The sequence below is a fragment of the Chelon labrosus genome (assembly GCF_963514085.1).
Source record: "Chelon labrosus genome assembly, chromosome: 20".
In the NCBI taxonomy this organism is placed as follows: Eukaryota; Metazoa; Chordata; class Actinopteri; order Mugiliformes; family Mugilidae; genus Chelon; species Chelon labrosus.
This window is the reverse complement of record NC_140353.1, coordinates 15,472,966-15,496,252: the sequence shown is the minus strand read 5'-3', so window position 1 is coordinate 15,496,252 and position 23,287 is coordinate 15,472,966. Positions and strand designations below refer to the sequence as shown.

Below are 23,287 nucleotides of genomic sequence, written 5' to 3'. Positions count from 1 at the left end.
TATCCCATATTTGAAAATATTTATAAATTGACATAATATCCATCTGTGAGCTACTGAAATACATTTTTTGTTGAATATATATATATATATATATAAGATTTATATTACACGGAATTAAATGTATTTGATATGGCTTCTGTGTTTATAAGAAGATGTTTTATTTTGCTTAAAGATATTCAGTGACTGTGCATTCATGCTAAATACAGAATAAACACACCAGCATAATCAACCTGTATTTCTCATGTGTACGTGTGCGAGTGAGGAAAAATTATTAAAGGAATTCAGCTTCAGTATGCATCATTTATTGATTTGTACAAAATTAAAATGTGTAATTCTCTTTTTCATGAACGATCCACACAGAAATAGAAATACATGGAACATGTCAACATGTACGTGTGTCAGAATACAAAGACTACATGTGCAAAGTGTTTCTCAGCAGGCTGGATTCCTGCAGCATCACATGCCAGGCCTGTGTGCTTTATCTAGGCAAACAAATGCGAATACAGTCATACACATCGTCCTCGGCAGCAACACACGCGTCTTGTGATTTATTAAAAAGTCTGTCACAATACAAAGAGGGTTGTATCAGAACCAAAAACTGAGATGTCCCCTCATACACACACACATGCGCACACACATACATACATACATACACTCACATTTCACTAAAGAAAAGTAACATTTTGAATTTGTATAACTTACTGCAGTGAATCTGCAGGTATAAGGACCTAATACTCTGCATTTTTATTTACATTATTCATTTATCTGCTTATGTTTCAAGTCCATACTTAATAATGAAATCTTATTTGCAACTTCACATCATACAAACAACCCACAACACCTTTTGAAAGTAAAGAATAAATATGAAAAAGAGGAGTACGGTACTGGTCATTTTCCAATAGCCCAATAGCAGCAGCTGGGCTTTCATCTACCCATTTATTATGCTAATAAAGGAGAATTGTCTTTCACATCCCAGTTTGGTACATATTCAAGCATTCACGTCAGGCCAGGTGTGCCTCCATTTGGCCATGCAAAGAGTGTGTATTGATCGGGTTTTTGTCCACTTTCCACAACAGTGTGTGAGTGTGCAGAGGTAACTTTATCCTTGAATGTCACAATGAGCTACAGTTTCTGAGCCTAACACCAGCTTGTTATGCTTTACACAGCTAGTAATAATGCCCACTATGAACACTATAAAGGATTTTTAGAGTTTCACATGTTTGGTTCATGTGTGCAATATTGATTGATCACTTTGATATGCACCGTGTTGTGCTGCGCTCCGAATGTTACAGGAAGCCAATCAATATTCGGACTGAACCGAGTTGAGAGGTGAGGAACTGCATGCTGCCTTTGACTCACTCCTAAAGTGCTTTTCTCATGCCCGTGACCATGCTGAGTCTGTCAACCAAACCTGCTTCTTGCCGCCATTGCACTGGCTGCGCTGCTTCTCTGGAGCCGATAGCCAACTGGCTTAGGTGCTGGAGGAGATGGACCCCGGTGCTAGTCCTCTTTCGAGGCCTGAACAGGATCGGGCTGAAGTGGGTGTGTGGGGAACGGGTGCCCCTCGAGGTCAGCAGCGGGACATGCGTTTGCGGTACTGCTCCACCAGTGGGACCAGGCACTGAGGTGAGCCACTCTGCAGCAGGAAGGGGTGCTCCAGCAAGTCAGTGGCACTGGCCCGCTCGAGGGGGTCCCGAGTCAGCATACGGTCCAGGAAGTCTTTCAGAACTGGGGAGATCTGGAAAGCAACATTATATTTTACTTTAATGCATCATTCCAGCAGTTATCTGATGCGTTTGTATAATGGTATTTGATGTTAAGATATTTCAGTGTGGGTCAAAGTGGTGGAACAACTGGCTCACTGAGAAAGTGCAACACTGTTAACAGGCCTAAAATTCAACACTATCTTGAAAAAAGTGTTGTGTCTGCTCTCGTACCTGGCTGACATTTCGTACAGTAGGAGCAGGCTCATCCCTCAGCCTCTTCATCGCTGCTACAGGGGTTTCGCTGAAGTACGGAGGCTCTCCGTCCACCATCTCTACAACCATGATACCCATCGACCACACATCGACCTGGGTTAACGCAGAAACAAACTGTGTAACAGATCTCATAGCACAGATTGCCACTGATGGTTCTCGTGCTGCCTGACCGAGATCACCACTGTGAATGAAAGCTGATTGCGTGCCTCCTCACCTCGGTGCCATATGGTGATTTGGAGATGACCTCAGGAGCCATCCAATAAGGTGTCCCCACTAGGGACTTCCTCTTAGGGATGTCCTTACTGATCTGAGCACAGAAGCCAAAGTCTGAAAGCTTGACCTGTGGGGAACAAAAAAAAAAACACATCTTACTAATTCATTACCAACACAGCACAAACAAGAAAGACGGAAATAAGAAATACGTTTAATACCCTTCCGTCTAATGTGAGTAATATAGAGTCACTCTTGATGTCTCTGTGGATGACTCCCTGTGAATGGAGATAGGCCAGGGCTTGCAGAACAGCTTCACACACTGTGGCAATCTGCTCTTCGCTCAGCCTGAAGTACAACACACATACACACTCAAGTTTACACACATACGTGCCGATATCACATGAACATTTCACAACGCTTCCATCAGTAGTTGCAACAAATCAACAGTTCTGAATGATGAAATTCATGAATCACTGCACATTAAAGGCAACGATAAAGAGTGCAGGGTGCAAAACAACAACTCCCACACAGCGGAATGGCAAACAAAACACGCTCGTTCCTCTAAAATGTTAACGTGACTTTGATATTTGACAGGCACAATATGTACACGTGAGATACAGGCGACTAAACGCCATTTTCATTCAGAAAGAAAGGTCGCTGTAAAGCGAGGGAAGAAAGGGTAACATTTACTTTAAGGAGTGCTCTATACACATGACTATCATCACAGCATTCATTCATGAATTTAAAGAGATTTGAATTAGTCTAAAATATATACAGTATATATATGTTTACCGATCAGCCACAACATTAAAACCACTGACAGGAGAACTAAATAACATTGACCTTCTTGTGACAATTCAATGTTCTGCTGGGAAACATTTGGACCTGACATTCATATGGATGTTACTTAGACATGTACCACCCACCTACACCAGACCAGGCACCCCCACCCCATAGCAATGACACTCCTTAATGGCAGCAGCCATCCCCAGCAGGATGCAGCCTGACACAGGATCAACTCAAAAAACATGAAGAACAGCACAAGGTGTTGACCTGGCCTCCAAATTCCCTAGATCCCAAACTGATCAAGTATCTGTGGGATGCACTGGAACAAGCCTGATCCACGGAGGTCCCTCCCCTCAACCCATAGGACCCAAAGGCCCCCACTAACAACATTGTGTTGTCAGACACCACAGGGCACCCTGAGAAGGCCCATGTCCATTCTCTGATGAGTCACAACTGTTTTGGAGGAACAAGGGAGACCAACACAATAATAGGAAGGTGGTCATAATGTTATGCCTGATCGGTGTATGTACACATATTTATGACACCATCCCAAAGGGAGGAAAAACAGAAGAAACAAAGCATTCTTCTTCTTGATTGTTCTGTCAATATACTGATTACTTTAGTCTTTGACAAACAGTGGCTGTGACAGCTGGCTCATTTTATATGTCATCTGGCTTCACAGAATTTTTTTTTCATCCCTTGGAGTCAAACGATCTAACCCTGAGGTCGTCCTATGGAGATCGAGCCAGCCATCTGTTAATAATAAAAAAACACATCGACAGCTCAGAACAAATAACCCTACAATATTCAGCTCCCTGCTGCTGGTCAATATGTTTTCCTCATTTCTGATGAACGCATTTCTGAAAATTGTGACAGCATCGGGGAATCAAATTTCCACCCAAAATTGACATTCCACGTGGCATGTAAACATGTGAAAATTCAATTATGTCACTGAATTATTATTGCGCCCCAGAGAAAAGCAGCAGAACAGGAGCACAGGCGAAGACTGAACACTGGGATCAATGTTAATCACTCATGCTTCTATACCACACTACCCCCTTGTGGTTGATTCAGTTATTAAAAATGATATGACAAAGAGACAGAATGCACCAAATGTGGCTTTTTAAATGTAGCTTGTTTTCTCTGGTACCTGGTTTCAGACACAATGTTGGTTAGCGCTCCACCCTGCAAGTACTCCATGATTACCCAGAGCTCCTCCTCCACCAGGGCAGACTTAAACATCTCCACCACATTCCTGTGCTGGTAGTCTCTCATGATGACCACCTGCAGCATAAAACAATTGTGTTAATGACACAGTTTTTAGAGATATAATAAACAATTGTTTCACATTTTGGTTCAGTAGCACTTAAGGTGTACTGTGCAGCAGTTCATGTTGCATTGTCATTTAATTGGGGTACTTGCTTGAGATAAATCATCAGCAGAGGGTGACACCTCCTAACTTTTAGTCCCTAGTGTGAGTCAGGCGCTTTCTTTAATTAGAGATTCTTGCCAAGGAGAGACACAATTCTTTCAAAGTCCAAATCAAACATAAGTCAAGACTACCCAGTTCGACATTATAAGGTTATTTCCTTAGTCTTTGGAAAGCACCAAAGTAATTACCCAACTGTTCAACAGCAAACTATTATACATGTTATACTTTGGTTAGAGCTATTTGTATTTGTCTGTAGGATCAGTTTTTTGTACCTCGTTAAAGAGTAACTCTCTCCTCTGCTGCCGCCGCAGGTCCATCATCTTCACCGCCACTTGCCTGCCGCTGTGCTTCTCTGTAGCAATACACACCACGCCTGTCGAGCCCTCCCCAATCTTCACAAAGTTCTCCAGATAAGACCGCGGATCGCCCTTGTCTACCACCATCTGAAGGGCTGCCTTGAACTGTTCGTGTGTCACCTTGGGTGGGTCTGGAGGTGGCCTGGGTGACGGATGTTGCGGGGGTCTAAAGGCGGGAGAGCAGGTACCTGGAGGACTGGTGGCTAGGGAGCCGGTAGGGGAAGGTCGAGGCTGGGAAGGGCTGTCTTGGCGGGGGTAAGGAGGGTTGGGGCATCCGGAGTGTCTGAGAAACGGGTCTGGTCCACTGGGCCTCAGTCCCATGTTAGGAGACAGGCCCAATGTGTAGCTAGCTGAGGAGCGCACAGTCCGTTGGGGTCTGATGCCGCCCACAAGAGGACTGCTGGTGCCGGTGGGCAAGAAACCAGAGTGGTACCTCACTGCCGATTCTGCCTGCATGACAACAGAAAAAAGGGTGAGCTAACTTAAGAGAGTAAGCTGAAAGGCATGCTGGCCACCTTCCTGGACGGGTTTCATGACCCACCTTAAAACTGAACCTAAATCAAGTCCTTCTCTTTCACTCTTGCATCCACTTTACCTGATGCGACCCATGTAAAGTTGTTGCTATATGGTCCCAAGTGTCCGACTGAGATCTTGGCGAACACACCATGTTTGAACATTTACAACCACTGGCACTTTAAACCTATATTTCATTTTTTTTAACACTAGAATTAAATGAATTACTCAAACCCGGAACTTTAATCACTTTAGTGTGGAGCCAATCAATATGCCACCTCACTTAAGTTCCACAACCTAAGCATTAAAATTATCCCTGATGGTTTCTTGACAAAAAAAAAAACTTTATTTAATGCATTCAAAGCTCATGCAAAAACATGCTGAGCATTAATAATATGATGTACATAGCATTAACAGAAATATGCATATATTGCGTGTTCTATGAATAATGTATTATCAGTGCACTTAAAGGCTGCAAAGAAGTGCAAAGGCTTACTTTCAGGTCATAGGAGGAGTACGGCCTCCCCGGGCTGTTCTGTGGGTGCATGTACATTGGTACGCCGGGTCGGAGCTCCGTGGTAACTGTGGCTTGATCTCCATGGGGGTGCTGTACAGTCATAGCTGGGCTATAGAAACAAGCTACCGGTCTCTGATTTGGTGGCATTCCCCTGGGCAGCTGAAAATCTCTCTTCCATATCACTCTCTCCTGAGGACTGCCCATCTCGCCACTCATATAAGCCCCGTGACTTGGCACCTGGATATTCTGGGACGGAGCAGGCTGTGAGGGTCCCTCCAGGGAGCTGATGCCAACTTCATAAGTAGACTTGGCCTTTGGCAAGATCCCATTAGGCTGCAGAGTGATGCTCTTCTTCATGCCCAAGTAAGGAGTGTTGGTCTCACTGTGGATGTTCCTGGCTCTGTCCCTCCACTGGTCCTGACCTGCATCCTCATCCTCATCGTCATCCTGGGTCAGGCCCTCGTACTGGTAGACGTCTCCCTCGTTCACCTCCCCCAGCCTCCCCAGAGACTGAGCTCTCTTCCTGGCTGAGGGGCTGCTCTTCCGCAAAGAGTTGGAACTGGTCACAGACAGACGGCTCATGTCATTGATCATGGCTGCGATGTAGTCTCCGTGACCAATCATGCTCCCACGTACAATGGTCTGGAAGGGGAGAGGCGTTTATCTTTATCACACTCTGCACACAATGATTACACTACAGAAAGATTTTGGACTGAAAGGAATAATGAGGGTGACATAATCATTGCTCCGAGGCGAGTTAAATTTAGACTTGGGAATCTGTAAAGGACATCTTTGTCACTCTTCGAAGACAACGACTTTAAATCATTTTACCAGTGGCTTATTCTGACAACACGCTGACAAATATTCCAAGCAAATATTTCAAGAGACGGAAACAGGAGCTCTACAGCTGCTGCTTTGTTTCCAGATAACTGCTCTTACAACATTTTAAGCGGTATGCATAGCTTGCGGGCAAGCAAAGGAGAAGGGCCTAAACATGCTCTGACATAAAATGATCAGACGAACTTCAGATGTTTTGCCAGAATAGCGTTACTGTCAGAGTTACTCAGTGTCAGGCTGAAGTCATATTCAGTTCACTGTAAGTCTACGGGCTCTCGTGTTTCTCTGGTTCGGTGCCATTAAACCTGCACAGGGGGTAGAGGTCAGATGACATCTCACCTGGTGTAGGTCTCTGAGAGCACAAGTGATACTGGCCTTGGTGAGATACTGTATTTTAAAGGATGTTGTAATAATTGTTTGAAACATTTCCTCTCCTCAATCTGCTGGGTGTTCACCTGTTTATTGGTTTAGCTGGGGTTTTCTGTATTACAAGGGTCTTGCGGGTAACACAAACTCATATTTACGACGCAATTAAAACTATAATTCTGACCTAAATGCTGACGTGATGGTTCTCTCGCACAGCACTAATCACAATCACACCATGGAGTTAATGAAATGTTGGTGCCTTCTGTAGTTTCTTTTTTTTCTGGGGGTCATAAAAAGCATCGACACTCTGCTCCGTGAAGTGTAGAAATCCTGAGATTTGCAGGCTTTATCACTCACTGGCATTTCCTTTGCTGTACCTGCACTTTTTATCCCGTCTGTTTGACATCTGTGGGAAGGCACCATGGACTGTTATTAATTGCCTGCGTGGAGCAATAAATCTTGTGGCCCCTGTGAGTACACCGTACAGTCAGTGTACACAGCAGGGTCATTAGCCCAGCCCTGCGATAGATAAGAAAGCAAAAAGATGGGGAGGGGAGCATGTTGTCATCAGAGGATTATGGCATTTTCTGAGACAGCAGATTCCCTCTGCAGCAATGAAAAATACTTCTGCAGTGATTGAACTAGCAGCATATGTTTATTCATCACTCTCCCTGAGACTGAAGTGAAACTCTCAGAATAACGACGCATGATTGCCAAATGAGGACATTGAGTGGCGTGCCATTTGTCAGGGGTCAGCTCAAGGTAAGGTCGGAGAATCAATAACAAGTTAAATGGAAGGTGTCGCATACCTTCTTTGGCCTCAACTCCACTTCTGTGATCCTGGAAGGGTCCACCATGGGTTTGGGCCTTCGCAGGTTCTCTATCAGACTTTGCCATTGGGTCGGCAGGCCCACGAAGCAGCCACGCTTGCTGTCAAACGAGGTGTGGACACGGTGCTCAAAGTTCTTGGGCGCTGATATCTCAGGCCTCTTCTTTTTCTTCTTGCGAAACATCCTCAGGTCCAGAAGTGGGACAGCCTGTCTGCTTCAAAATGTCCCTGCAGAGAGAAGTATACTTTAAATAAATTGTACCCAACATTATAAGCAGCACATGTTTGAGCAGCTGTAATTTTGACAATTGGATATAAGCAAATCTCTTCTGACATAGTGATTAAAAAGATACCAGTCACTGAGTGCAAGTCGCCATAGAGTAGAGCTCCCTACTCCCTGAGCAGGTGTATCGAAACTAATTCTGCCAACTGATTATATTTCCTTGTGGGAGAGAATGGCTCATCTAAAAACTGCTCTGTGTCTGGGATGTGGATATCCCACGCTGCCTTGTCGGCTATCATGTGCTTTTACCACTGAGAACAGCTCTGAGGAGAGCGGATGGATTTGTAAGCACATGTGTAATGAAGGATATCTGGTCAATTAAGGTTTATTCATTCTCTGTGCCCTTTTACTGATGAGCACGCGGCCGGGCTGGCCAGTGCCCACGGGCTTTCAGTGCATTAGCGGACAAGTACGACACTCAGACACACACATTAATGCGTGCACATAGGCCTATAAACAAACGCAAATACACTAAGGTAAGGCTATCCTTCATAACCCCTTTATAACCCTTTCATAACCCATTCTAATTAGTAGCTTCTGTGCCCTTGATTGCAGTAAGGGCAGCCTCTTAATCTCTGGATGGATGGTCCTGCATTCGGCGTGCCACTAACTGGGGTTTACTGTATGTTGAGCTTTATTTTCCATCCAAGTGGAGGGAAATAATTAAATACGTTACATCTCATTTCCTCTGCTGCACAGCTGTACTGGGAGATAATCAGTCACATTTAAGTCTCATGATTAGTATTAATGCTGTTTTATGTAGCTTGTGGTGTAGAGGACATCCTTGCGAGCCATGCTAGTGGATGCCAGTCGGGTCCAGACTGAAATGTCTTCATAACTATTGGATGAACTGCCATCTAATTGAAGACATTCACAGTTCTTAGAAAATGAATCCAGCTGATGTTAAAAATCCCTTTACTTTCCCCTTGTTCTGAGAGGATGAACCTAGTTCCTGTCCAGATCACGTTTAAATTTTGCCACTTCCTCGGTTTAGGACCTGCAATATTCCCAGATTGCTCCTTTTACTCTATTTTCAATGTCAGAGTTTAGCCATGTGATACATATTCATAGAGTTTTGCCCAACAAGAGCATCAAATGGCTACGTGTTGTGAGAGGCATTAAAACGATTATACCAAAAAGCAAAATGTAGCCCTGAATTACGTGGCCAATGCAGAGACACACAAGGTGCCCTGAGAGCGTCCGACACAATCTCCCATCATGCACCATGAAATCGTGGGAGATGAGGAAATGAGTTTTGCAGTCGTCCGTAACCCAGCAGGTGATCACACTGTCAGCCTTTCCTCTCTCCACACCCACCCTCAAACCAGCACGGGTCTAATCGGCATCAATGACGCCTGTTGAGATGAGATGCATTGGTGACTAACCCACGCCACTCACCCAGCCGCATCACTGGAGGGTAAAAGGAGGTCGGGCCCACCAGTCGCATCGGCAGAACCCACCTCATTACGGGGGGGGGGGGGGGGGGGTCGGAGTGAAGAAATGTTGCTGGGAGAGACCCGTCACCCTCCAAGGATAATTCAATCACAAGGCTAATATGCTAAGTGTTGCATAAACGTATCACTCTGTGCTCTCCCCATGTACATAATGTTGTGCTGGGAAGGACTTTAATTCAATCTGACAGGGACATTATGGTGTGAGGGCTCTCGGGAGGGGGGAAAGAGAAGCCGGGGCCACGGGTACAGTCAGGCCTGGATGTATTAGAGAGACAGGGACCCAGTTTCCATCCCACAGACACAGAAAGGCTTTTAACACCCAATTATAGCTCTTTTTTTGAATAACAAATGCCTGAGAAAACAAGCCGCAAAACAGATTGTAATCTCTCTTTTCTCTTTTCCTGCTGCATGAGACGCTATCTGCTTAGATAGCTGCCCAACGTGTAGAGGCTGGCATCGCCTGAACAAATATTTACACGTTCACTTTCATGCATTCTTTTTCAAGCAGATCGATCAATATTTACTCGTGGGTGAAATGCAAACTGCTACAGTCCTCCACTGCCATCAATAATGGGGTGATACCAGTGCAAACAGGGCACTGTGGTTTTTATGATACGTCATCAAATCTCAGCTCGGAGCAGCGCAGGACAGAACATTTCAAAGTACTCCTTATTCAGTTTTGACTGCGGTTCCCTTCAGAAGAAGTACAATCTAACCACTGTGATATCAGAAACAAGTACAAACACACACATACTTTGTTGATTCATGCCACGGCAAAATGAATTAAAAAGTTGATGCTCTTATTGATTTACAAGCTTTAATCACATGCAAGCGGCCTTATATTGACCTCTCTGACTCTGCCAAGCTTATGACTGTCTTGATAACAATATGCTATTGATTTCCAAGCCTGTCCATTAAATACAGATGCACAGAGCTGAATTTGCACAGTGCACAATCTCGCTTTCTGGTCACATCCTTAAAAACTGCACGGACTTGACCCTATGCCTCAGTGGCTTGTCTTGAATCTATCAAAGAGCTGAGGCAAAGCTCAGCCAGCTGCAGTCAGGGATATGAAGAGCCAGGGAGGATGAGGTCACCATAAAAATTGTGCTACATTAGGTATTTCCATCACTAGAACTCTGTGCGGGAGCAACAAATTAAATAGATCCAAATGCATGACCTAAAAACTCAAATCCTGTCACTGAGAAATAAAATCTCTTGTGCAGGAAAACGGCAAACAACTGTCTGCAAGAAGTGTTTGTGAAGTCTGACTAAACATAAACCTTCAAAAAAAAAAAAAAAGCTGATGAAGCGTGAAAATTTGTGGGGCAACAAACATGTAAATAAACCTTATTTCTCTGCAGAGAGCTTGCTCTTAATCCCATCCCAATCCGGGCTCAAATGAATATCCAATCACAGCCTTACCCCCTGACTCGATGGAGCTTCTTCACCTGGCAGAGTGGCTGCGCCTCTCATGCCATGCCGAAATTCAACCATGCAATCCATATGTTTCCCACAGACATGACAGAAGAAGATAGGGCATGCTCGCCTTCCTCTCATGTTCAAACCACCCGGAGCAGGAGCTGTGGCTGAGTGGGAGGGGATTGAGAGATAAGAGAGATATTGGATTTGCTCGATGTTAGTGCTCCCAGCTCTGTTGAATGATTTTTTTTTCCCCCCATTTGCCCTGGTTTCTGCTTCTGTCTTTTAGTTGGCGTGCATGCAGAAATGTAGTGAGTGAGTGAGTGCAGGTGACTGTGCTCGCAGGATTAGTATGGTTTCAGTCCTTCACTGATCTAATTTTAGGACACGTCATCTCCCCCCTCTCCTCTCTAGCACCCGACGCGTGTTTATTTTGTACAGGATTCATGTCAAATGCTGAGGTGAGGGTGGGAGACGACAGAGATGAGGTAATCCTCTTTCTGCGGTTGTCAATGCACGTATAAATGTAATCCAGCTACACTGAATTACAGGGGGGCTACATCTATTTCACGGTACCATAGATAACATCAAGGTCTTAACTGCTGTTTTTGGACTCTGCAGTGCAGGGTTGGAGGGTTTAGATATTGCTGTCCTATCAGCTTCATTATGATGACCGTTTTGCCCTTTGAGTGTAATGAGACTGCATCTCGGATGGGGTGGGGGTGGTGGTGGTGGTGGTGTGGGGGGGGGGGGGGGTCTTGGTTGGGCATCTCTTCTTTGTGCTTTGTAAAACACACAAACACCTACACACACCATCTGAGGGCATGAAAAAAAGATACAAGGCGCTGGACGTGACTAGTCGGTAAAATGGCAGTGTTTATGATTTAAGTTGATGCCTGCTTTCTCTTTGAAGTCACCTCTGCAGACATGGAGGGATTCTCAATAGGAGATGACGTGATGTAACAAGCTGCACGCAGCGACATGGAATAACATGACACTAGCATGCATATTTCATGCTAGTGGTCTGGTACATCATGCACGACAAAGCACTTTGAATTTAGGGAATGCTGGATAATGGCATGCACCTTCTATACCTCCGTAAAGTGCATGAATGTGGCTACGGCAGTTAGCGCTCTTGTTTTTTTTTGGCATTGCTCTGGGGATGGCAGTTGTCAAGCTGTCCAGAACTTTAGTCCAGCAACTATGCAATAGTTTGCAAAACATTTGAGGATGAATTCTGTTGACTTTGAGCAAATATGAAAGTGCAGATGTGCTGTGCCAGTGGCCCAACAACAACTTTCTTAGTCCTTAGATGTAGCTGCGTCTAGGATAAAAGCTCCACTCAGGGGTAGAGACGATGTAGAGCATACCCAAGGGCATGTGTTGCGTACTAGTTTTAGTGTACAGTTTATCGACAGCAGTGTACCAAAACAAGTTGCTTCAGGGCATGGAAAAAATCGTGATTAAAAGATAATCAGACATAAAATAAATACTGAATGAAACATAGCCAATTGCGTCCATATGCTGCTTTCAGTTGGTAAATGTGGACATTAAGGGCGGGGGATGGCCCACATTCAGACAGAGAGTTCATTGATAGTGACACATCTTAGGGTATTTCAAATGTCACATAACTTGCAGTGATGCGTCACATGTAGGCTTTCACTCCAATCTCTGTGTGAAGTCGTGCAAGTCGGAAATGGTATACGACCGAAAGGCCCGTGTGCCGTTTTCTCATGCTCCAAATAAGCAGGAAAGAGCCTGAGGATTAGGAGCACATAGTAAAATACGGTGTCTGTGCCCGTCAGTGTGGGCTGTCACTTCTTCAAGGGCGCACATCTGCTCAGGAGTGCACATCAGTCCTGTGTTAATATTGACAGGAGGGAGCTAGAAACGAGAGGTCAAGACAGGAGGAGTGAGAGATGGGGGAGGAATGGAGAGTCTGGACACTCAGCTGCAGCGACAGAAAAAGAGCAGATGAGGAAAGCGAGAGGACAGAGAGAAATAGATATAGAATCGAAGCTGTCACTGAAAATTAATGTCCGCTTGTTTTTGTCTAATTTAGCGGCACAGTGATGTTGAGAGCGGCCCAGGCGTCAGTTCGGAAGATGTAACCTCTTTCCTCCATCATCTCTGGATTTCCGCAGTAAACAAGCCACAGGAAAGGGGATTTCAGGACAAGACAGTTGCATCAACAGAGCGCATACATCATTCTGTCACCTGACATAATGGCACTGATTCTCCCGGATGAGAAAATGGACAAGAAAAACTATCTTGTTCCGCCCTGCAGCGTGTCGTGTGGACATTAATGCGCAGTAAGAGCTATAGTCTCTATCTACTCCTAACACCTTAAGATAATGACATTGTAAAAGCAACACTTCTAGTGTCCCGGGGCTTTTATGGGATGTTATTTGGATGCTGACACACCACTAGAAAAACACACTCTTAAATCAGGAAGTAGGCTTCTCCATGCAGTGTAACAATATGTATACAAAGAGTCTGGAGACTAAGGAGATGCAGCACTGACCAACACTCTGTTTAATTAAAGATCCTCTTGGCTCTCACAAGTGCTTTGAACAATTTGACGCTGCGCTGATAGAGACGTACGATCAGGCTGGACCAATGGCACGAGCCCTGCTCTTCTCCCTTGGGTCTAATTTATTGATGCGCTGGGACTTGGTGCAAGCTTTACTGTACGCGCATGTGCTTATGAAAGCTTTGATTTATAATTTTTTCAGCCAAGGCCTCAGCGTGTCTCTCCAAGAGACAAAGAACAGGCCACTTTTAACCTCGGATTCCTTTGTGGTATCAATCTGCACCGACTCCGCTGCCCTCCTGAGTCACCCAGCATGGGTGCTGTTTGAGCCCAGAGAGGGGACTCGTGTCATGCTGTCCTAATTTGGACTCAGAGCCTTTTTTTAATCCTTAGTGCTTGGCGTCTCATGGCCAGTGGCGACGCTAAGCTGGTAATGCACGCAGTCCCCTCCTTCGGCTGACATGAGCATGACACGAACGTTCATGGAAACAACTGTAAACACAGCAGGTGTCGGTGATGTTACATCATGTGTGCTACGTTCTGGTGTGTGTAGCATGTCCTTCTTACTTCCTGTCCCATCAGTGTCCCACTGCATGAGCTAGGGTCTTCGTTGCCTGTCTGTTTTAGTTTCACTGTAAGCCTATAAGAGCATAAAAAAAAACGACTTCAGGAGATACTGGAGTGTACACATCATGCTCGGTGAAGCAGATGTCCGACTGTGTGTGTGTGTGCATGCGTGTGTGTGTGTACATGCACCAAAGAGACCTTCTCTGTCACCTGCTCTACCCTTTCCCCCCCTCCTCCCTCTACCTCTTGAATATCAATGAGCAACCTGAGACACAAACACATGGCTTCACTTGCAGAGCCTCAGTTACGTCATCGTCGTATTTTTTAAAACGCACACACAAAAACTCAACTCCACTAACTGCGTTCGATCGCAGATGCCGTTTTTGGGACGATAACAGGTGCAGTCGCCGCTGTTGCAGGGTCACACACGGGGTCAGGAATAGTTTTTGGAAAGCAAGCGTGCAAATGTTGTGACGTTGCCAACACGAATTAGTGCGGGGTTGATGAGGCATTAAACTAAAATCTATACACTTCTAGCCTTGGACTGATTTTCACTGAGGACTTTGCACCTAATAGAGAGACTTGACGAACCGATTTCCTGCAGCATCTGTCAGATTTCTTGTTTCTCAAGTGCTCAAATTCAAACAGTTCAAACATCGCCTCCCACGATTATACAAGCCCTCGTACAACAGGTTTTCTAAATGTTAAGACAATATGTCACGTGTCACTCTCCTCTCCTGGCCTATTTTTCCTTCAGCATCCATCTACTGAAGTGTGTATACACGGTAGCTCCTTGAATCCTCATGCACTGGTATGACCAGAAAGATCACCTGAGCCTGCACGCACAAGCACACACTAGAATACACAGCGGTAAAAACAGGAAGCGTCGGTCCGCGTCGGTCCACGGCGCCCTTAGTAATGGCAGAGTCTGTATTTGTCAAGTGTGATCTATCTCGAGAAAGGCAACGTTTCATGGAGTGTTGTATCCTCTTCCTTGAAATAGAGGTTGAGGACAGAAGCTACAGAGACAGAGGGAGAGCGAGGATGTGGGGGTTTTGAGGAGGAGGGGTGAGTAGAAGGTGAAGGCTCCTCTTTTGAGATGCAGTCCATCACTGAATACATCCAACAGCCCTTTCTGAATCTTCCCTTTTTTCCTCCACATCTGCACCTGGCTGTGCTGCATTCTGCTCACAGCCTCTCCACCTCCTTCTCCTCTTCCTCCACCACGGCTGATGCCTACCGATGGCACACACTAGCCTGCTCTTTATCAATGACGTTAAGCCTCTTTTCCTTTTTTTTTTTCTCGCCCCCCCCTGCCCCCGCTTTACCCCACTCTCCTCGCCGTGGAGAGAGGAAACAGGGCTCTGGAGGGATAAATCATTGTTAGAGGAGGAAAAAAAAAATCAGTCATTCCCCCTTACCTTGCCGTCCAGTGAAGAGGAGAGTCTCTCTCTCCTCCAGGAAGGATTGGAAGCGAGAGTGTTCACATACACACTCGCGTACACTATTATACACCGCTCACTCACATTCACACACACTTACACTCACGCAGGGACATACACGCTCTCTCTCTCTCTCCCTCATACACACAACGACGAGGAGGGCTGGCTCTCAAGCAAGAGCACACTGCAGGCTGCCGCTTGCCTGGGAAAGCCTGATGCGTTCCTCCCTCCAGGCAGAAGCGCACACTGCCATCTCAAAGGCTCTTTGTTGAGGCTGATTCATCTCCGGCTTCCGTGGCAGAGTGCTGGTCCGTGTGCCGGTGCCTGCTCCCGGGGACACGGGGTGACCGTACAAAAGAGGGACAAAGCCATGAAAAGGAAAGACAGCATCCAGGAGGAGAGGATATCACGGCCCCATGTAGCTCCTTCCATCCAGCCCCCCCACCCCTCTCTTTCTCTCACTCTCCTTCTCAGGCTCGCTGTCTTTCTCTCTCTCTTACAGACACACACTCCCTCCCACCTCCCTTTCCCTCTCTCCCTCTCTCCCTCTCATTCTCCCTCTCTCTTTATCACTTCCCTCCTTCTCTGCCTCCTCCCACTCGCTCATTGGGCTGCAAAAGAACTGATAGCGGCGTGTGCATGCGTGTGTGCGTGTGATTTTAAGCCGGTTTCCAGTGACTGTAAGGAGACCTCATCACCTGGGATACCTTTCATCCACCTCCCCGCCCTCCTTTTCTCTCTACCCCCCTGTCTCCTTTACACGTAACGTGGGTGACATGAGAGCACGAGGGCGCTGCGTTCACCCACTGTGCTACTGTTGAGTCAAATGCATTATCCATGCAGTGACGGGGTCAGGGATGGCAGATGGCAAGAGGGGTTGTTGTATATGGTCTGCGCATAACCGGGGCGTGGGGCTATTTCCGTAGAGGGTGCAATCCTCATCCTCACAATCTCTTGTGAGTCCACCGTGACCCAAAAAAGCTTTGCGGGTGAAGGCAGAAGAAGTTACAGCGCTGCTCCTGTCCTACATCTGATCCTGCATCCTCATTATTTGAGCGAAACATTCCCTTCTCTTTTCCACCACAATCATTTCCTGAATTATTTATACAGCCGCTAAGACCAGACACAAAGCAGGAAAATGTATTAGGGTCAAGTCGGGCAGAAATTGCCTGCAAGAGTGAGCCAGATTTTGGGGCATATGCGTAATATATGGCATTTTGATATGAGGGGAGCGTGCAATGGCAATATAACAGGTTTAAATAAGGACGTTCCTCCAAACACAACCGATAGAGTCAAGTGAAAAAGAGCCTCCACTCAACCAATCTGCATGACAATGACAGATTTGCCTGTTGGGGGCATGACAGACATGACCCCTCCCTCTCTTTTCACTTCATTATAGATTTATTGGCGCGGCTATATTTTACCGCCCCAAAGGCCCGTTTTTCCTGATCTCTTTTGAGTTTACAGATGTGAACAGCAATAGAACAACAATAGGTGTAGATACATGTAAAACATATAGGGGTTATCACACAAAATGTTTGCCCAGGCTATCTGAGCCTCATACTCACAGTTATCTCTGCTAGGCAGCTACGAAGGAGAGCTGGGCAGGTCAAAAGGTCGATTAAAGAAACACCCTTGCCTGTTTTGGTGTTACAGTTCACTGAACTACACCATCATTGTTCCAGCAAGAGGGGCAAAAAGAGAAGAATTTGTCTATTGACCATTTGTTCTAAAATACTGTAGCACTACTGGTTAAAGAGCCTCTTTTGATTTGAAGATAAATCAGCTCAGTTCAATTAATTATTATATTTTCTTTGTTTTCGTAGGGTTTTTTCTAGTCAAGGCTAAAAACTATGATATAGCATCTTACATTATTGTCAATGACAAGGTTTTATTTGCTATTTGTCAATTTAGGACTCTCCCAGACTTCCCATTTGGATAAATGGTGGAATAAATAGTTTGTAATGCTAAAAAGGGTTTACAATGACAATACTAGTCTTAAAGCACAGGGTCATTAAAATGAAAGGCCAGAAGCCGCATAAGTGATACCGCCTTAATTGTTCGCATCTCAATTCATTCTATTGTTTACGATGAATGTGTAAGGATTACTCTATGGGCTATCAGGGCTCAGCCTATAAAGCCACGGATAATGTAATTTCTTGTCAAAATCCACTGACATTTCCAGATTACCTATAAACCCATTTTATTATATTCTCTGACAGCGGTACAGTTATAGTAGAAATCTAGACAAAGCTAGTGTCATTCACCCGCTCGCTCACGTATATAAATATGGAAATAGATTTCTGCCAGTAGAAATGATGATGAAAATAACTACGAAAGTCACTCAAGATAAAAACAATAAATGTGCATTGTGCTGTTATAATTATGAGATAAAGGTCACCGCTCTGACTCAGTAAGTGAAAACTGAGAAAACCTATTAAGTAAAGTTACTTAAGTAAGAGTCAAGATTATTGTTATGTCATGATTAAAAAGCGATAATTTTCTCTTGCTAATTCAAAACGTTGAGAGAGGTCAAACTGTTCATCAGAATAATAAAACAGCTGTTCCCTACTTACAATTATTTTTGCATCAATTAAGTCAAAATTATTGGATAATAAAATGGAAAATTTAAACTACAACTATGAGAAAAGGTCTGCATTGTTTTTTGGAAGAGTGTAAGATGGCAACTTCTGTCAAAATGATGGAATTTAACTAATTTAGCTGTAAAATAATAACTCTGAGATAGAAAATCATGGAAACGTCAACATTTTTTTTAATTTTTGCAGCAAATTTAAATGTCAAAATCATAAAGCGTCAATATTATGTTAGTAATTTAGAAATAGGTCAGTCAAAATTATGAGAACTGAATCATAATTAAAACCCTTATCTAACTTTATATTTTATTTTTTTGTTGGCGCATGTGGGCCTCCATAGCCAAACCGTATGCAAAATATCAACATATAATTCGCTGCTGCACTTTAGCAGTCCTCTTTTATCTCCATGCCAAGTGCAGTTCACCTCAGTGAAAGGTCAAAATGTCTACTAGTGACTCCAGCTGGAGTCAAAAAGCTTGGACAGAGAACTTTTTGTTAACTGGTGCGTGTTAATTCAAAACCGTACAAATAGGTTAAGCGTGTAAACAAGCCGATACGGCGCCTGAGAGTGTCCATATCCATCACGGTACGAGCGTCGGACTGAAGCTCTCCTCCGAGAGCCCGTCTGATGCGCATTTACAAACCTGGCCTGCTTGTAGCATCTCTCCAGTGCAGAAACAGAGTGCTATGGATTTTCTGTCTGAAGCGCTGACTGCTTGCTTGCATGCTTTCACGGGATGCGCTTTTAATAAGTCGCGAGCTATAGAGGATGCATTATGGCGCAGTTATGCTGCGTTATTATGATAGGGGTGCGCACCGCGTTGCCTGTCTATTTATCACCGAAGTTCAGCTGCTCTCAGTGCTGATCCGGAATTTAAAGTAGACAGTATGGGAACTCACCACTTGAGAGGATCTTGGCTGTCATGTTTCCAGTGTGAGATTAAAGTTCCCTGTTCCCGGAGTGATCCACATGCATGTAAAAGCAGCGCGGCTCTCCTGTGCCATCAGGAGAGTGGCCTCTTGGGGATAGCCAAGGCCTGTCCTGCCCACAACTGCAAGGGGTGGATTTCACTTGCTAATGAGCCAACCACCTTATCTTCCAGCCATTCATCAAAGTCTGCCCTGCGAGCTGGCTGTGTGTGAAGTGAGTCCCATCATCACAGTAGATTAGGTTTAGGTATACTCCCACCACTTTAGTCAGTGGGCTTCTGGGTAACCTCTCCTGGACAATGATTAACATTGTTGAGCTAAATGTCTCATGCCCAGCAAGTGTTTTACAGATCCCCTGCAGTGAGGAAGTGAAATTGAGTATTTCTTATTAATATGAACAACCATGTCAGTTAAGCATTTAAATGCAGGTCCCACCAGCGTTTCTAAAGCTGCAGAAACACATCATTGTGGGAACTGTTCTCCAGCACCACCTGTAATCCAGACACTATTCCCCTTGCATGCCCCCTGCTGACAGTGCATTACTGCAATCACCCTCAGTCTTTTTAAAAAAAAAATCAGATGTTTTAACAAGTTTATTGAACATCAATGACACGTGACCTGGAAGGGGCATTTACTCACACTGAGATGTGAAGCCCAGCTGAAACGCCTCACTGAAGCTCATTTTGGTTGGGTTGGAATTGTATAGATAAAAAGGCAGCACACATAAAAAAAAAATTGTTCTTAAGAACAACGCAAATTAGAAAAACTGATAAATAGACAAAGAGTGAAATTAGGAAGAAATGTCGGTCTTCAGCATCGAGCAGTGTTTAGTGCACAGATACATTTATATGAAGTTATCTCTACAAATGTAGCTTTTTACATAGTTGAAATTGTGATAATTCCACACCAAATTCAACTGTTCAGTCTGTTGTAATGTGTCCTGGATTACATAACATCGTACAGGTGTTCCTATTATTATAAAGTACACCCACTGTATTTTTACTAAATCCAAGTTGGATTATCCAACACATCTAAAATAATGTGACTAATAAGGTTTCCGAAGAAGCTTCTGAGTAACTGGAGCTCTGTAAACACAATATTTACAGCTAGATATCAAACAATAAATCAACAGTCGTTGCATGATACTTCCAGATAAAATCGTGTCAAAATGAAGGTCAAAATTCTTAAAAGACACAATCAGATGAAGACGGATGGATCAGTTTTCAGAACCGGCAGTAGCTTGAGCAGTTGGACCTCTGACTTCCTGCGATTCTTGGGACATTTTTTTGAAGTAGCGTTCAGCCCGCAGTTCCTCAAAGCAGAATTCAGTGGCGCCACTGAGCAGCAGCTCTTTACAGTACATGCTCTGCTCCTGAGGTTTTCCTGATTCTGCCTCCTTCTGTTGCTGATGATGATCCTGTAGTCTCTTGAGAGGAGTTTCTTCTTTGCCCAGCTTGCGTGCCGACAAAACCGTGTTCACTGCTGGGTTGATCTTGCATGGAGTCCTGAAAGAGGGGTGGAATGGCGTACATTTAACTTGAAATGGCAAATCAAATAGTGGATGAATTAATTTAAGGAAAATTAAGCTCCTGACTATTATCAACCAGTTTTGGTGCACGTTTAATAATTAGCAAATAAAGGTCATGAAAAGAAACTGCAGGAAATTTTATACTTGTAGTTACTCACATTGTTGGAGGTTGGTCTGACTCCTCAACAAATGGCTGGAAGGTGGGCTTGGGAGGTGGTGGAGCCATAACAGTATGTCCAAATTTTGTCTTCTGGGGCATCTATGATGCAGATTTAAACAGTCAGAAAAATCTGAACTTTCTATACTGGATTTGAAAGCTCACATTCAAATCAACATACAAAGAGTCCGTTCTCGCATACCTTGACATCACACCATTTTTCAGTCCTGTGCTCATTCTCCTTTGCCTTAGACGTGGGAGGAGCCATCCAAGACTCCAACTTAGGCTCTGATGGACCAGCGCTTTGAGTTTTGTTTTCATCAAAAATCATCAACTGAGTGTTTGAAGCACCACCGTGGACAGGGACGCCACGTGACTGCAGGCCTCCTGAAATACCTATCCACAAACCCATCAAGAATGTAACATCATTTTCAAAAACTAACGCTCATGTTTAAAAGGTCCTGGAGCACTGGTAACATCGGCTCAGCATTTGTACACTGCCATGCTTACTTCTGATCGCCGACCCAGTTCTGTTGACGGGGACAGTGGTCTTTTTCTTCCCTCTATGTTTGAGGTCGGCTAGAGAAACTCTCTCGGGTTCTGCGGGCTCATCATCGCTACTGTCCTCCTCCACGTTCATCATCACCTGCCGGGTCACACGTGCCTGCAGTGCCCTATGAATTTAAACACAGAAATTTATCATAATTGTGATTATGACACAACTGTAGAGTGTGGGAAAACATTTCCCTTTATGAACTGAGCTTTTGGATGGGTCCATACTTATGAAACTGCAGGAGCTTATCATGCGGCTCAGCACTCTTCTTGAACCCCTCTTGATAGACCTGGTCTGCTTTGCGATAGTTGCCCTGATCCTCATACTTCTCAGACCAAGCAATGTAGAAGGACGCCTGTGTCAGTCCTATTCCTTGTGCCTGCATGTATCTGTAAATGTCCAGGGGCTCCGGGCAGTTCTCTGCCTGATATACACATGTACGGCAAAAGTTAATGATGCAGTGTTAGCTTGTCAAAGTAACAAACATAATTAAAGGATACTACACTAGAACTAATGCACATACAAATTTGATCCAGAGGTCAACATAGCGGGGGTCATTGTGATAATTTTTTTCCTCTGTAAATCTGGTCACAGCTCGTTCCAGCAGTGTGGCAAGGTTGCTCTCCTTTCCTCCCTGAGGGAAGGTTTGTTCTGTCCACTTAATATACCTGTGAAAACAGAACAGTGTTAAGAAGAGCAGATTTTAGAACATCATTTTAAAATACAATTTGCTGTTTGTGCATTTTACTTACCGATCCCAAACATCGAGCGGATCATCTCCGTCATACATGCGCAGCTCAGACTCAAAGGCCCTGGAGAAACAAAGAAGAAGTGAATCCTTTCATCACGCAAAAACGGCAGAGAAAAGTGTCTGACAGACAGCCAGACAGACATTTTGTCACCCATTCAAGTGCAAAGTTTAACAGATTATCCATACTGTCTCTGTTGATTGATCACAGAGATGGCTCCCTCTTGCTGTTGACTGAGAGCCTGATGCAAGTCTGATATGGCTCTGCCTCGCCTCAGCGGCTGGATGTTTTCTTTGCTTAGCTCCCATTCCACATCTCCTCCTTCTGCCATCGTGGCTGGACTGGATGCCTACAGGCAGACACACAGACATATGTTACTTATCTCACCATTTAATGTATACTTAAGCATAAGTTATTCCTCTACCATCAGACTGAAGACTACTACTAAGATCTGTAATTATTCTAACATGCCAAGTTTTCTGGCCTGGCCTATTCATGTAGGGTTTAACAATGTGTAGATTTCTGTTGCATTATAACTGTGTCCTTTTTTCTTTTTTCTTTTTGCATCTTTCTGCGTTAATCTATGGTTAAATACCACAACACACTTCCATGCATCAAATCTGTCATGCAGTTAAATCCACTTGGGGTTGACTTTACGAACAACAGAAACCAAGTCAGGTGAATCACGTTCTATAAAAGCGACATGATTATGTTTAATTTGATCGTTACATGATTATCGTTGTAAACTATAAACTCAATAACGACGACAATTAAAATATAGCCACACAGCATTACAACTGAAAAACTGAAATACAGTTTATTGTGGTTATTATCTGACGAGTGAAAGACAGCTGGTGTTCCCAGTGTCCTTGTTGCTAACGTGCATGAAATGGGGGAGCTAGCACACTGGCTAGTTCATATTAGCTTTAGCTCAATAGACTTTGTCGTTCGCTATATTAGCAAAACATACCAGTCATATATAAAACAAAACAGATAATCGGTTAAATGGGTTTTTTCATACCGCTTTTAAGACTGTTTTATCCCTTTTCCAGATGACCGTAGTAACGACTCAGTAACAGGAAAACTGTTGAACGGAGGGCTGCTCTGTTTTGAACAAGGACCGCGAGACAATTTGGAGAAAGCTGATTGGGTGAATCTGAAACAGGAAAACGTAAATGTACGTCACACCACTTCTTCCGGGTTGGTTCCTGGTTTGAGTATGACAACATAGGAAACCTGAAAATAGG

The 23,287-nt window shown here is 44.4% G+C and overlaps 2 protein-coding genes across 2 annotated transcripts; both read right to left on the bottom strand.

Moving 5' to 3' along the window:
* Nucleotides 1-146: 146 nt before the first annotated feature.
* pak6 (p21 (RAC1) activated kinase 6) lies at nucleotides 147-15,938 on the bottom strand. The gene is made up of 9 exons (XM_084569869.1): nucleotides 15,509-15,938; nucleotides 7,809-8,056; nucleotides 5,776-6,438; nucleotides 4,683-5,216; nucleotides 4,129-4,262; nucleotides 2,411-2,537; nucleotides 2,194-2,319; nucleotides 1,938-2,072; nucleotides 147-1,738 (listed from the first exon to the last, which is right to left on the bottom strand). The coding sequence occupies exons 2-9, from the start codon at nucleotides 8,010-8,012 to the stop codon at nucleotides 1,571-1,573; spliced, it is 2,091 nt and encodes a 696-aa protein (XP_084425995.1). The 5' UTR covers nucleotides 8,013-8,056; nucleotides 15,509-15,938; the 3' UTR covers nucleotides 147-1,570.
* Nucleotides 15,939-19,660: 3,722 nt separating this feature from the next.
* Nucleotides 19,661-23,145, bottom strand: bub1bb (BUB1 mitotic checkpoint serine/threonine kinase Bb). The gene is made up of 9 exons (XM_084568633.1): nucleotides 23,062-23,145; nucleotides 22,229-22,389; nucleotides 22,044-22,103; nucleotides 21,815-21,959; nucleotides 21,519-21,715; nucleotides 21,249-21,412; nucleotides 20,941-21,134; nucleotides 20,740-20,840; nucleotides 19,661-20,558 (listed from the first exon to the last, which is right to left on the bottom strand). Exons 2-9 carry the CDS (start codon nucleotides 22,369-22,371, stop codon nucleotides 20,270-20,272), a joined length of 1,293 nt encoding a protein of 430 aa, XP_084424759.1. The 5' UTR covers nucleotides 22,372-22,389; nucleotides 23,062-23,145; the 3' UTR covers nucleotides 19,661-20,269.
* Between the last annotated feature and the right edge of the window lie 142 nt (nucleotides 23,146-23,287).

Coding starts and splice junctions, on each gene's coding strand:
- pak6 (XM_084569869.1), bottom strand. CDS start 8,012: ATGTTTCGCAAGAAGAAAAAGAAGAGGCCTGAGATATCAGCGCCCAAG. Junction 2,538..4,128: donor AACATTGTGTCTGAAACCAG/GTACCAGAGAAA, acceptor GTTGTACTTCAG/GCTGAGCGAAGAGCAGATTG. Junction 1,739..1,937: donor CTGTACGAAATGTCAGCCAG/GTACGAGAGCAG, acceptor GTTGCTTTCCAG/ATCTCCCCAGTTCTGAAAGA.
- bub1bb (XM_084568633.1), bottom strand. CDS start 22,371: ATGGCAGAAGGAGGAGATGTGGAATGGGAGCTAAGCAAAGAAAACATC. Junction 21,960..22,043: donor CCGCTCGATGTTTGGGATCG/GTAAGTAAAATG, acceptor CTGTTTTCACAG/GTATATTAAGTGGACAGAAC. Junction 21,413..21,518: donor AAGCTCCTGCAGTTTCATAA/GTATGGACCCAT, acceptor TTAAATTCATAG/GGCACTGCAGGCACGTGTGA.